This window comes from Panicum hallii, chromosome 6, assembly GCF_002211085.1.
Source record: "Panicum hallii strain FIL2 chromosome 6, PHallii_v3.1, whole genome shotgun sequence".
Lineage (NCBI taxonomy): Eukaryota > Viridiplantae > Streptophyta > Magnoliopsida > Poales > Poaceae > Panicum > Panicum hallii.
Genome location: NC_038047.1, coordinates 41,123,023 through 41,136,760, shown reverse-complemented (window position 1 = coordinate 41,136,760; position 13,738 = coordinate 41,123,023). Strand labels below are relative to the sequence as shown.

The following is a 13,738-nucleotide window of genomic DNA, read 5'->3' as shown; positions in this document are numbered from 1 at the left end:
AGGTCCCGAAGATTTCAGACCATAAAAACCTTTTTCAATATTTGGTGAGTAGGTGAACCAAGCTAGAAGCTACCACAGGCGAGACAACAACTAAATTTACCGTCCTCTAAATTTACAAGCAGGAAGTGAAACACGACCATATCTCCAACTCGGCCATCCTACTTACCTTGGGATGAACACTTGAATTACTCATCACAAAAACATACCATACCAGGATACGATTGATTAAGCCAGTTAAAAGATAAAACAGCCGTAAATCTTCAAACCGAGGTAAGTACAGCAAAATAGTAAAGGCGAAAGCGCAGGATGCAGACAGTATTGCTAGAAAAGTACCAGCATGTTAACTGAGGCGAGTATCATCAACCAAAATCAAAATGCCTGTGCTGCTTGGTTGGCAGGATGGGCCTGGCCATATAGTGGTGAACAAAATCTACGGCGAGTAAGCCTAATCACAGTACCAGATTAAGTGTATACGACAATATTGATTGCCAAGCCTGACATCTCAGGAATTCCATGTGCTCATCAGTGGCCTGCTGCCTAGTTCAGCGAGGCCTGCTGCCGACCATCTGGGATCGCAAATAGGACCACATGTTTCGACGACCTGATAAACGGGGCATCACACCTGTAGTAGCCTTTCCTCTCGAGCTGTATGACCTCTCCGAGCTTGATGTTCCTCATGTTTGCGTCTCCAAGGGCTGGGATCTCTCGCCGAGTGCAAGGATTGAGATTGTCGAGAAAGTCTTCATCATCTTCCAGCTGTTAAATGCCACCAACAGCATAGTTCAACATTAATTTGTCAAAGAACCAGGAATCCTTAAGTAAAAACTTAACACATCATCCAAAGCGGACATGTACCCTAAGCCTTTAATTTGGAGGCAGGCATTACATTCGACCCGATGTCCAAATTATCATTCTAAAGATGCAACATAGATTCTTTTGCACCAGCACTACAACATTAAGCAAAAATTAAGAAATCAACTTGTCAACACAACAGCAGTTTTGCTGCTAATCTAGAAGATTATATGCCATGAAAAATCAACATGCAATTTGATTCAATGCAGCTTAGTTTTATTTATATAAGACAATACATGAATCACATGATAACAAGTTATATCTATTTTATCAACCTTTTAAATCAAATTGATCATCAAGGCACAAGGACAATCATGCACAAAATGGTAAAAGCAACACCGCTAGTATAAACATAAGCAATGGGTGAAGAAAATTGAGAACTTACTTTTTTCTTGCTGATGAGATAATCGAATTCCACCAACGAGAGGGGGACTAGCTCATCTATATCTGCTAGCCATGTGGTCTTCAATTTTGTTGTCTTCACAGAGCCCTCAAGGTGTAGTTCTCCAACTAGTTCAGTAATCACTCCATTCTCCATCTTGATCTCTTTAATGATAGCATTCCCCCAGTCCATTAGGGTCACTTCCTCACCCTTGCTAATGGCTGATGCATCAGCATAATCTAGCCAAATTCTGTTTGCGAATGTTGTAGCTTTCTTTCAAGCAGCCTCACATTTCTTGTGCCTTGGCAAAATTCGAACAAATGGCTTCTCTGGACCATTAGTAAGAGTAAAGATCACTCTCTGATCTTTTAGCACAGCAGTATGCCTCGCGCACACTGGATCAATTATCTTCTTGTTGATTGTCCACAGTTTATCCCACTCCATCAGATTCAGATTTTTTTGAAGCGCCCTTCAACAAATAAAAAGGATATGAAATCAGGCATAAGCTTAAGGGAAATATGAACATAAAGCATGAGCACATTAGCACATGTGTACCTGTTGGAGTATAAATTGTATCAGCGCCTCAACCTTCAAGCCACGACGGACTATGCCTTGAACAGTGGGAAACCGCGGATCGGTCCAATCTTCAACCTTCTTGTTTTGTACAAACCAAAGAAGCTTCCGCTTGCTGAGAAGAGTGTAAACCATATTCAATCGGCTGAATTCATAAATTTCTACTCTCCTCAACCCCATATCTTGTAGAATTCGATAATATTGTGCATTCCTGTCATGGTATTCACTGGAACGAAGAGCATGTGTCACTCCCTCCAATGCATCAACAAATGGGCAAGCAAAGTCATATGTTGGGTAGACCTTGTACTTTGAACCAACACGATGGTGAGGATCAGTATTACAGCGGTAGTAAACAGGATCTCTGAGTGACTTGTTAGGATCCTGCATGTCAAGTTTACCCCGCACACAGCACTGCATGCCCCTCTCAGTTCCATTAACCATCTCTTTCCATAACAACAGATTTTCCTCAACAGTATTATTTCTGCACCTTGATTCAATACCATCCATCCTCTCTTTCCTCATTTGTTCCTTTGGTGTATCATCAATATATGTTTTCCCCTGCTTAATCAAACTCAGCCATTTCCATTAGCTTTGGAAAATAGTCAGATGTGTACGTGACAGCATCATATTTGATCCCCAATGTCTCAAAATCTTTCAGAAGGTTCTCGACAAACTTGCTGCTTTCTTTTGAAGGTTTTGTGTCATCAAATCGAACTATTAGGCGCCCTTGATATCTTTCAGCAAAGTATTTGTTCAATAATGCAGCCTTTGCGTGACCAATATGGAGGTACCCGCTAGGCTCTGGGGCAAAACGACCACAAACTTGCCCAACTTTTGCACCTGGGAGATCAACTTCTGGAGCTGATGGGTCATTCGAATCATGAACCTTCTCCTTAAAGCTTGGCGCAGGGGATTTTCCAATTCCTCGTTTCCCAACATATGCTGCCACAATTTCGTTCAGTGTATCCCTCTATTCTGCGTCTATGCTGTTGAACCAGCGGACAAGATTTTGGTATTTCTTTGATTTCCTTAGACTCTCCCACCGTTGACCAATCCCTGAAGGAAAATAACACAATAAGCTAAACATTACAATGCCCGGAACCAACCTGAAAGAAGAATGGAGAACAAACCCGCAGCTTACCAGCAAGATTCGACCACACTGCAATGTCAGCAATTGTCAGCCCATGACCAACCAGAAAGGTCCTGAAGGCCAAGTATCCATCAACAAATGAGCAGGCATTTTCAAATTCAGAGCCGGAAAGGAATATGGGGGCATATTCAAGCCATTAAACAGCCTGCAAGTTTATTAACAGCATTGATTCAGAACATATAAACAGTCAAAATGATAAGTAATTTTTTAACAAGCAGTAGATAACAACATACATGCCCGAACTCAATAGCATTCTGCCCAGAGATGCTGGAAAATGATGCACCACGGGCAATGAAGTGGAGGATTGTGTTTACACCATGGAGTGATTCTCTGTACACAACCACAAAAAGTTGCATGAGAAACTATATCAACCCGCAGATGGAGAGTCAAACCAAAGGTAAATAAATGAAACTAAGCAAAACCGATAGAACTCAATCATTTGCAAAATGACATATTTACACATAAGTATCAGAAAACTGCCATTACGTAGTTGCATGCTGGCATAAAATAGACACAGAACAGCAAAGTGTAATTCAAGCATTTGCAAAGAGAAAACGAACATGCACCCAAGAAGAGGAGCAAGAATTTACCCAGAACCAAACTGTAGGGTGGGCACCGAGCCAGCAGCAAGACTAGGATCAATGCTTAGGGGTATACCCGCAACCTTAGCCGCACAAATGATAGAAATTGGTGGGCTGTCCTGGGAGAATGCCAACTTTGCCTCCATTGATCCTTTCCTTGAAACAGCAGGAATCTGAAACCAACAGAAATCAACAAATAAGCTTTGCAGCACAATGTGAACAGAAAATTAGGCTGCACTTCTGCAACCACCCACCCTTTTTTGTATTATATTAGAATCAAGGCATGCTGATACAAGCTGTTACACGGACACAAATAAGCGTATCAGTATCGAGGTCGATACGGATACGCCAATATGGCAGTTTCTCAAAACACTCCGATACGTGGATACGTTTCAGAATTTTTTTAAAAAACTAAATAAAGAACAATGCATATCAAAGTTCACAACGATAAGTCAGTGGCGGAGCTGGTCAATCTCCACGCCTAGGGCCACTATCTTAGCACCTAAACAACTGTATCAAGCCCCACTTACCTGTAGTTCATAGAAGTGAAGGATAAAATACAGAATTTTGAAGATATCTCAATTCCACGCTTAGTTATACAATAGACTTGATACAAACATGATGTGCTACAAAATAAATGCCAAACTAAAGGTGATTTGGTCCATCCTCCCCTCTTGTATTTTCATCAAACATTAGCACGATAACCTGAACCTACTGCAAGTTGGACAATTCAAAGAAACTAACAGGAACCCATGCAGTGCACGGGCTAGCAAAATCAAAACACACAAATCTGCTCATAAAAAAAGCACAAACATGTTAGAATCCTAAATACTGGAGATTCCAATTAAAATGTACCAATTCATTTGTATTGTACAATGTTTTGTCATAAAATACAGCATCATTATTCCTAAAGAAAATTCCCTTCTTCGATTCCAGTCTGTTCTTCTACAATCTGGAATTTTGTAACAGCAAGTTAATTGCACAGAAAAAAATTAACTGCACAGAAATTAAGTTGTTTTTCATTCTTGGGCCAAACAAGTTACGCATGTACGAATCTAAAGAATGATGGATCAAGAATTCAAGATTGAAATAGAGATTGGGTAACGGGGATTGGAATACCTGCTGGCTGCTGCCATGCAGCCGTGCGCTTCCTGCTGTGCTCTCTAAGGCTGTCTCCAGCGATATCCTCCAAATCCCATCCTCTACATCCTTCATTTACAGAATTCTCTACAAGATTCTCTCCTCTATATCTCATTTCTCTCCAACAACGTTCTCTAAATCTCGTTCTCTATATATTAAACTCTATATTAGAAACGTATTTTGTTCCAAATTTTTGTACGTACGTATTTATCATACCTCAAACGCTATGGACATATTTTATTTTTATTTAATTCAGTGTTTGAAACGTAAAGAAAAAATAGAGAAGAGGAGAGAGAATCTCTATATATAGAGGAAACCTGTAGCGTTCTCTATTTTAGAGGACCATTTAGAGAACGCTGCTGGAACAATAGAGAACGGAATCTTTCTCTATATATAGAGTACAGAACGCTTTACAGAACGCTGCTGGAGACAGCCTAACGCCGGCCGCCGGCGGGTCGGCCGCATGATCACGGTGTGCCACACGCAGGAGCAGCAGCCAGCCGGTCCAGGCATGTAGCCATGGCCCCACTCCGGCGTCCGGTTTTCGCTATCAGATGTCTCCGATTTGGCCGCGCTGGTCATCCCTGTTCCTGATTTGACTGCGCCGCCACGAAATATGGCCGCGCTGCCGCCCGATTTAGCCACCCGTCACTAGGATTTGGCGAGTCGCGAGTGAGAGGCGACCGTGGAGGGAGCCAGGGAGGGAGTGCGAGACGAGGGAAGAGTGCCGGGCGACGGCACCCGGAGCTAGAGTTTTTTAAAAAAAAGTTAAAAAATTTAAATTCGAAAAAAGTTGCTGACTTGGAAAATTTTCAGAAAGAAGTACCTTCCGCCCGACCAATGGGTGGGAGGCGTGGGGCCGGACACCTCCCGCCTATCCAATGGGCGGGAGGTGCCAAATCTTTTTCCAGGGCCCCCTCCCGAGAGCCTCTTCGCGAATAAAAAATTTTCTTATTCACGAAGAGACTCTTGACGCGGCCGCGGGGGCATCCCGCCCACTGGAGGGGCATCCCGTCCATTGGGCGGGCAGGAGGTTCCCCTCCCCCTATATAAGCCCCCATCTGCTCCTAAATTCCTATTTTATTCAGCAAAAATCAGGAAAAAAAGAAAGGGAGGAGAGGAAGAGAGGAGAGGAACCAGCGAAGCTCTGTTCACACGTCGGTTTGGAGGTATATTCTGGTTCTAATCGTAAAATAACTATAATCTAGGAAATATTTCTTAGGGTAGTTATATTTTGAATAGTTTTTAGTATTTTCAATTATTTTTAGTATAATTTATATTCTGAATAATTTAGAATCTGGAAAATATAATCCGGGAATCGCTGAAACTTAGGGTTGTTATGTATTAATATGTAGTATAACTAGTTTATTAATAATTGACAGATATGTCTTCCGAGAAGGGTACTTTTAGTATATATTACGGAGAAGAAAATGTGATTTATGGGCCGAATGGGGTAGATTTAAGTGAATTCAACTGTGCGGTTAGAACAATTACCAAACTATATTTTACACGACTAATTTCATTTGTCTGATGCACTCGACGGCAATGGGGCCTCCTCCTGTAAGAATGGAGCCTCAGACGTTTAGCGCCTATGCTCCAGGAATATCTCTCCCGCCGGGTTCGACGCCAGCTGCTCCGTATTCTCAGAACTTTACTCAGCATGCGTGGTCGATGGGAGCTCCTGCACACGGTGGTCTGTTCGGTGTGCCGGACTGGGATGGCGGCTGCGTCAGTTTGTCGGAGTTGGAGGGTGGCGGCTGGCCAGACATCATTGGCCACGCTCCACCTCTACAGACCCGTTCACACCGGCGCCTCCTCCGCCTTGTCCTCACCGTACTCCAGATGCACTCACGTACTCGGAGGGGCACATACACCGACGGCCTAGGACTAGGGGGGAGGAACAAGAGAGCGCGAGGACCGGGACAGGCGGAGTAGATACTCCTGATTCGGTGGACTCTGTATATTTAAATTGTTTTTTTATCATATTATTTTATTTTTAATGGCTTGATGTATGTTACTATCGTAATATTTGGATTCTACCTTGCAAAACGTTATCGCTTAACCATCTTCATACGAGTTTTAGATACCGTAATCTTCTTCGTAAAATTAAACTAAAATTTTATATGTATACAAAAGAGTATGGCGAATAAATCTTGTATTTGAAAAAGTATGAATTTTAAATAGTTTGTAAAATATAAATTCGAACAAAAAATAAGAAAGACATAAATCCGCAATGTTGGGCACCTCCCGCCCGTTGGGCGGGCGGGATGCCTTTGCCGCCGCAAGAGGGGCCTCTTCATGAATAAAAAGAATTTGTTATTTGCAAAGAGACTCTCGGGAGGGGCCTGGAAAAAAATTTAGCACCTCCCGCCCGTACAACGGCCGGGAGGTATACGACCCCACGCCTCCCCGCTAATGGCCATGCATATTGAGTGGATCAGGCCAGCTTTGTAGCAGCCAATCACAAAACTGCACGAGCCGTTGTCTTACCTGCACGTGAGATCCAAGCAAGCAGCAGCAACCAGCAATCAAGCTTTGCAACTGCGCAGACGAAATCTACTGGAGGTTTTCCGTATCTTTATTGTTTTCTCATTTTGATTCGTTCTATTTTTTTCTTGGCGAGGGAGGCTCCAAGCTAGTTTCGCTATTATGATTTGTGTTTTTATTCGTTTATTCTTCTTGTTTCTTTCTTTCTTCTATTTTTTCCTTTTCCTTTTCCCTTCTAACTCTCTCTATATTCAATTATTCATCTCCTTGCGGGCTGGGCCGTGTCCAAACAATGTGCAGATACGTATCCGGCCCACGTATCAATTTATTCGCGATTTTATTTTTTCTCGATACTTGGAGGGTACGTATCCGGGAAAATCTAACAAAGGACAGGTCGCGCTCCAATAGGCCGCCGGCCTTTCCTCTCACATCAGCGGCCTGGACCACGTCCATTGCTATGAAATAGGCCAAAACAGATCGAGAGGGTTTCCTTCCAAAACCGACGCCAGCAACGACGAGCGGAGAGGGGCGGTTGCGCGGCGGAGCGGCAGCGAGGGAGAGGGAAGGTTGTGCAGCGGGGAAGTGGAGGATGGCAGCAGCGGGAATCACGCGGAGGAAGCCACAGCCTGTGCGAAAACCAGGCTCTCGAGCGGGGCCGCCTTGACACGCAACACCCCTCGGCGACAAATTGAGGTGAGCCTCCTGTGCTGCCTGTACGCCTATGCTGCTTGTACTCCTACGCTGCATGCGCTCCTATGCTACCTGTGCTGTAAGCGATCCTATACTCCTGCGTTGTCTGGGCTGCAAGCGCTCCTGTGTTACCTATGTTGTCTGTGTTACCTAGGTTGTCTGGGCTGCAAGCGCTCCTCTATTGGTCACCTTCTGCGACTTGCGCCGGTTCAGTCGTAGAAGCTCCGCGTCGTCTTCTTCCTCCGCTTCGGCCGGCGGTTTTCGCCGCCGCGCATCGCGCCCAGCGCCCACCACCACCTTCGATCTCCCCCTTCCCGACCTTCTCCTTGCCTCCGCTGCCAGCCGAACCACCACCACCATCAAGCCACTGCCACCGCCAACCTCCTCCTCTAAGACTGGTGGCCATTGGAGCCCCGGAACCTCGAAACCCTAAGCTTCACCGCTTCGACCACCACACCGGCCGCCGGCGACCTCGCCGGCGGCCTCCCCCACCTCTGTAACACCCTAATTTTTAATTTAGGAGCCTAAAATAATTTTTATAGATTATTTGCAGGATCGATAAATTCTCTTTAATTTATTTTGATTCTAGAATATTTATCATGAATTAAATGGATTACCTAACCATAAAAAGAAATATAAGGTCAAATAGGTTTTGCATATTTCATGCCGCATTGCATTGTTTTATTATTTGTCTTCCAGTTGAATTTAAATTCTCCAATTTAAATTGGAATGAATTTGCTTGTTTCTCTTTTATTTCAACCTTTTTTCTCTTTTTCCCTTCCTCTCTTCTCTCTTTTGGCCCGGTCCAGATCTCTCTCTTTCTCTTCCTCCTTTTTCTCTCTTCTCCCTCTCTTTTTCTCCAGCGCGGCCCAACCCAGCCGGCCCGGTTTCTCCCTCTCCCTTTTTCCTTCAGCGCAGCTCAACCGGCCTAGCTCCCCTTCCGGGCCCAACCGGCCTAGTACTTTCAAAAAAAAAATCCCTATATTTCATATGTGATGCCAACCTTGAGCAGCTTATCTTTCGGAATGGACAAGGCCTTGTGCCCCTCTGTCAAGTCCGTCCTCAAGAATGTGTAGATGTAGTTGACAACTACCTTCTTCAAGATTGATGACTTGGGCCCTGCTGACACATTGGCCTCTCCCATCAGGTACACTACCCCTCGCTCCACCTCTCTGTCAATCAGCTGCTTCTCCGATCCTCGACTGTCTGATTCGCGTGGACAGTGATCCTCCCTGAGTTGCTGCTCACCCGCGGTTCGATCGCCTCCTCACTGTGCACGACAGAGTTTGTGGACCGCCTTGGCCTTGCCTGTGCTTCTGGAACCTCGGTGATGGAGGTAGTCTCGTCTTCATTCTCCGCGTCGTTCTGAGCGAATTCAATTTCTTCATGGATGAACATCTCCAGTCTGCCCACAAGGAACCCTGCAAACTCCTTGGGTTCCTCCAGTGAGTCACTGTACCCGTACCTTGCCACACACCGGAACATCCGGTGCTCCCTTGGGCCAACCTGCCGGAAGAGGAACCTCTCTGCCGGTACCACGTGTGGGATCGGCAGGTGCTTGATCGACATGAACAGGAAGATGGAGTGCACTGATGGTATCTTCTTGATCAGCCGAGGGAACACTGGTGGGATGCCCTAGACAAGCTCTGTGTACAGGACTACAAGAGCCCCACCCCTGGGATCCGCCGCACATCGTTCTTCTCGAGCAGAGTTGTCATTTGGTTGGTGGGCACAATGTGGTCAAGCTCATACCAGGATTTCTTGACATGGACGTAGTGCCAAGTCGCCATCAGGGTCACCAGGACCAGAGCGAAGCAGAACGGGAGGTACCCGCCCTGGATGAACTTGGACAGTATGGAAGAGAGGTAGATCAGTTCTGTGCAACTGAACACGACGTCGTAGAACAGAAGAACGAAGATGATGTGCTTCTTCCATACGAGAGCATCACGCCGGTCACCAGATGGGTGGTGATGGAAAATGTGGTCACGACACATATCCCTGCACATCACCAAAATCAGATCAGATAATGTTCTTTTCTGTTTTGACTTTTGACACAAAAACAGCTCTCATCCTTCGCTAGTTGCTTGCTTACAACAAGCATTGTCGATGCTGGTGGTCGTTCTGAAGGCAATTGTGACTATGATGCTCGCCAGTCCCATCATGAAGTTCACCTGAGGGATGTAAACCTGCCCCCACATACTTTTTTGAGGTGTGGATCACTTGAACCCTGGGAAGACAACCAAGCTACAGTGCCTTTGAAAGGATGGCAAATGCACCAGAGAAAATAAAACATAGCTTGGCTTGCAATAATAGCAGCAAGAATTGCAACGACGAAGGTTGGCCAGAACAAAGGTCCTGCACCAGCAAAGGAAGTGAGTTTTATTTTTGCTGTGTTCATAGTAAGTCCATCCCAAGAAGCAAAGCTGAAGTCTAAATTCTGTTACAAACTAGCTTTGCTTTAGGTTTTTTGTACAGTTGCTTGTCGAGTAGAACAAATAGTTGCTGTACTAGTAAACTGGACATTTGAGCATGCCTTTGCATGCGTTGTTTACTTTTCCTTCTAATCTTTTCTGACTGAGATTAGCTATACAAGTAGAATGCTACCGGTACACCGCTAACCAAACATTCAGGGATAGTATGCTACTTGATGGCCTGGGTGCCTAGTGAACGGGGCAACCGGGGACGCGGACTCCCGGCGCCGTGGGGCACCTCGCCAGCGCGCAGTGGTCGTCGACCTGCAGCCCCCACCAGTCGACGCCGTTGACGCCCCTGGACTGCAGCACGGCGTAGGACACGATGCCCATGAAGGCGACGCCGGCGTCGAGGCCGGCGGAGAGCACGTAGTTGTGGCGCGCCCACCACCCCTTGTACCGGCGGTAGACAACGTGGTTGAAGGCGAGCCCCACGGCGCCCCACATGAGGTAGTTCACGGACCGCGCCGGAGGCATCATCCCCGTGGCGCCGAGCAGCACGGGCATGTTGACGAGCCGGAGCCACGGCGCCCACGCGCTGCCCGGGAACGCCCGGGACGCCGCCCAGAACGGCACCGGCGCCAGCGCGCCGGCGAGGAAGAAGTAGTTCATCTTCGCGTAGCGCCCCAGCCGGCCGAACATGCGCAGCGGGCCGACCACGCCCCAGATGATGGACGCGTTGAAGAAGACGTCGTCGCCGGGGCACGTCCAGGGGCTCCCCTCCGGCAGCCTCGCCGGGTCGCAGATGTTGGGCACGCTCTCCAGCAGCCACCACGACGTGCCGAAGTACACCGACGACGCCAGCACCGTCCCCACCAGCTGCGTCCATGCGTGTTCGATCAAAATATTTCAGAATTTTTCTCACGAATTTTACCATGGAAACGAATGGAATGGTCGGTTACGAGTTGCTCGTTCGTTCACCTGGACGATGAACATGGAGCGCGGCGGGATCTTCATGTAGTGGCCCAGCTTGAAGTCCTGCAGGAACATGATCGCCTGGGACATGCTGATGTAGCCGTATGTCTTGAACGCCACGTTGGCGAGCGGCCGCCCAGGGTACAGGTACCCGATGATCAGCTCGGTCACAACGTTCAGCCCAGGTTGCTGCTCAAGAAATCAGTCACCCAAGTCACTAAAGGCAGCACAGATTCATCTGATGTAAAAGTAAAACTGTAAAAAAATGTCTGTTAATTATTTCTGTACTTGGTTCGTCGTCGCGGTGATGATGCCGATGGGGAGCGTGAAGAAGAAGGCGAGGCCGGCGGCCAGGAGGACGCCCCAGTAGGGGAGTTGCAGCTGCCGGCCGAAGCCCTCGCAGGTGAACACGGAGAAGCCGAGCACCAGCACCAGCATCACCTGGAACCACCACTGCGGCACGGCGGCGTAGTTCCTCTTCATCAGCCTGGTGTGCACGTCGCCGGTCTGCGCGCGCACCGTCGCCTTCGTCTGCTCCCAGATCGACCTGCAGGCCCAGCCACGGCTCCGCCATGAGCGAGATCATCGAGCTCCACCTGAACCAGGCAACCAGCAGCAGCCGAAGCGTATCCATTACCTGCCGTGGTAGAGGGCGACGTGGGACAGGGTGGCCGCGAGCGTCGCGAAGCTGAGGCCGTAGGTGAAGGAGAAGAAGATGCTCAGATTGATCTGGCCGGCACCGTCGTAGCCGGCCTGGTTGAACTCGAAGGTCTTCGGGTCGAGCACCTTGTTCACGTCGTACCGGCTGCCGTTGGCCATGAACACGTGGGAGGAGATGATGGGGAAGCGCTTGGCGCCGTACGCGTCGGTCCAGTAGGCGACGGGCACGATCACGTAGACGATGAGGAAGAAGCCGGCCATGATGTTCATGATGGCGAACGCCGGCGTGGACAGCGGCGTGCCCAGGAACCCGGCGACGGTGGCCCAGTCCAGGCCGAAGGAGCCCACGCCGAGGCCGTACACGCCGGAGCCGATCTGCTGCGCGGTGACGGAGTTCTTCCACACCAGGCACACCAGGGAGATGGTGGAGATGGTCGGGAACAGGTAGTTGGGCACAATGTAGTAGGCGAAGCTCGTGATCAGCACGGTGAGGAAGAACTGCAGCCTCGTCGTCCCTCCCTTCGGCCTCTTCTCCTTCTCGTGCAAAGCTCTGGAAAAAAAAGGTCAAATTCAGAAGCCTGGTCTGAACAATTCTTTCGTTGGAGCTCAAGAACAGAGGATGGCGATCACTGATCAAGCGAAACAATTGGATTGGAGAAGAGGATTGGGTGGAGACCTGAAGAGGGAAACCTGCACCAGGTTTGCAGGCCACCACATGTATGGGGAGTCCACAAGGAACTTTCTGAAGAGGCCAGCCCAGCCATAACCCATCAACTGAAAACAAGCATTGTTTATGGACTCAAGGCAGTGTCAGAAGAAAGATGAACGGAAAAATACCATCACTTCGATGTTCAGTCTGGCTCTGCTACCTGGGTGGTCTGAGTGAGCAACATGGCGGCGAGCGGATGGATCTCCCGGTGGTAGAACGCCTTCACGATGGTGATGATGCCGACGGCGTAGACCGAGTTGGAGCCGGTGTTGGCGAAGATGGTGATCAGGACATGCTCCTTGAGGTTGAACGGCCCCGGGTTCAGCGAGAAGGACCACTTGGTGCCCCTGATTCTGACGGCCTTCGTGGGGAGGCAGGCGGCCATCAGCTTGCCGAGCGGCAGCACGACGATCTGCACCGAGAGGGAGGAGATGTAGAGCGGGTTCTGCCGGTAGCCGAAGAACTGGTTGGAGAAGGCCAGCAGCGCGCACGAGATGAGCCCCAGGAACCATGTCCTGAAGGTCAGCGCCGGCAATGCCGGGTTATCGGTGATGGGCACGGTGAGCCGGACCTCCTCGATTGGGCAGTCGTCTACCTCCTCCGCAGAATCTGAACAAGAATCTATTGCTTCACTTCCAGCGAGAAAAAAGAAAACGAAAAATTCGTTGTAGAAGATGGAAAGCTCAGGACTGAACAAAAAGTGCTATTTTTCAGGCTTCACGCTGATGAGCATTCCTGCTCTGGATGAAGAATTCTTCAGATTTCTGTCAAGAACTGAACCGGGCAAGAAACACCTCACCTGTTGTTCCACCATTGGCGCCTGGCCTGCCATCCCGGCCGTCCAAGTGGCTGAGCTCGACTTGCTGAGGCTCCATTCTGATTTCTGACACTCCTTGCCAACCTTCCACCTAAGAGTTGCTCTTATATAAAAACAAAGGTTTCTCTGGGTGGAGCACCTCACAACGAGATGGGCAGAGCAATTAGGGGCCGTGTTGGTAGCGAGTAGCTCCTCCCAAGTGACAAATTGATAGGTTAAAGGTCGTCTTCATCCTCTCCGATGCTTGCAAGTGAATGTGGGTGGTGCTCAAAGGGATATGGTCGCCTAAATCAGCTGCCTCTTCTGCAGCT

The 13,738-nt window shown here is 48.2% G+C and overlaps 1 protein-coding gene and 2 pseudogenes across 1 annotated transcript; all 3 read right to left on the bottom strand.

Annotated features, from left to right (window-relative positions):
- Positions 1-236: 236 nt before the first annotated feature.
- Positions 237-4,702, bottom strand: LOC112896642 (annotated as a pseudogene).
- Positions 4,703-8,560: 3,858 nt separating this feature from the next.
- Positions 8,561-10,053, bottom strand: LOC112898319 (annotated as a pseudogene).
- A 221-nt stretch (positions 10,054-10,274) lies between these two features.
- Positions 10,275-13,738, bottom strand: LOC112896641 (oligopeptide transporter 1-like). Its single transcript, XM_025964684.1, has 7 exons — positions 13,410-13,738; positions 12,771-13,219; positions 12,578-12,675; positions 11,879-12,451; positions 11,530-11,788; positions 11,248-11,430; positions 10,275-11,145 (listed from the first exon to the last, which is right to left on the bottom strand). The coding sequence occupies exons 1-7, from the start codon at positions 13,483-13,485 to the stop codon at positions 10,516-10,518; spliced, it is 2,268 nt and encodes a 755-aa protein (XP_025820469.1). The 5' UTR covers positions 13,486-13,738; the 3' UTR covers positions 10,275-10,515.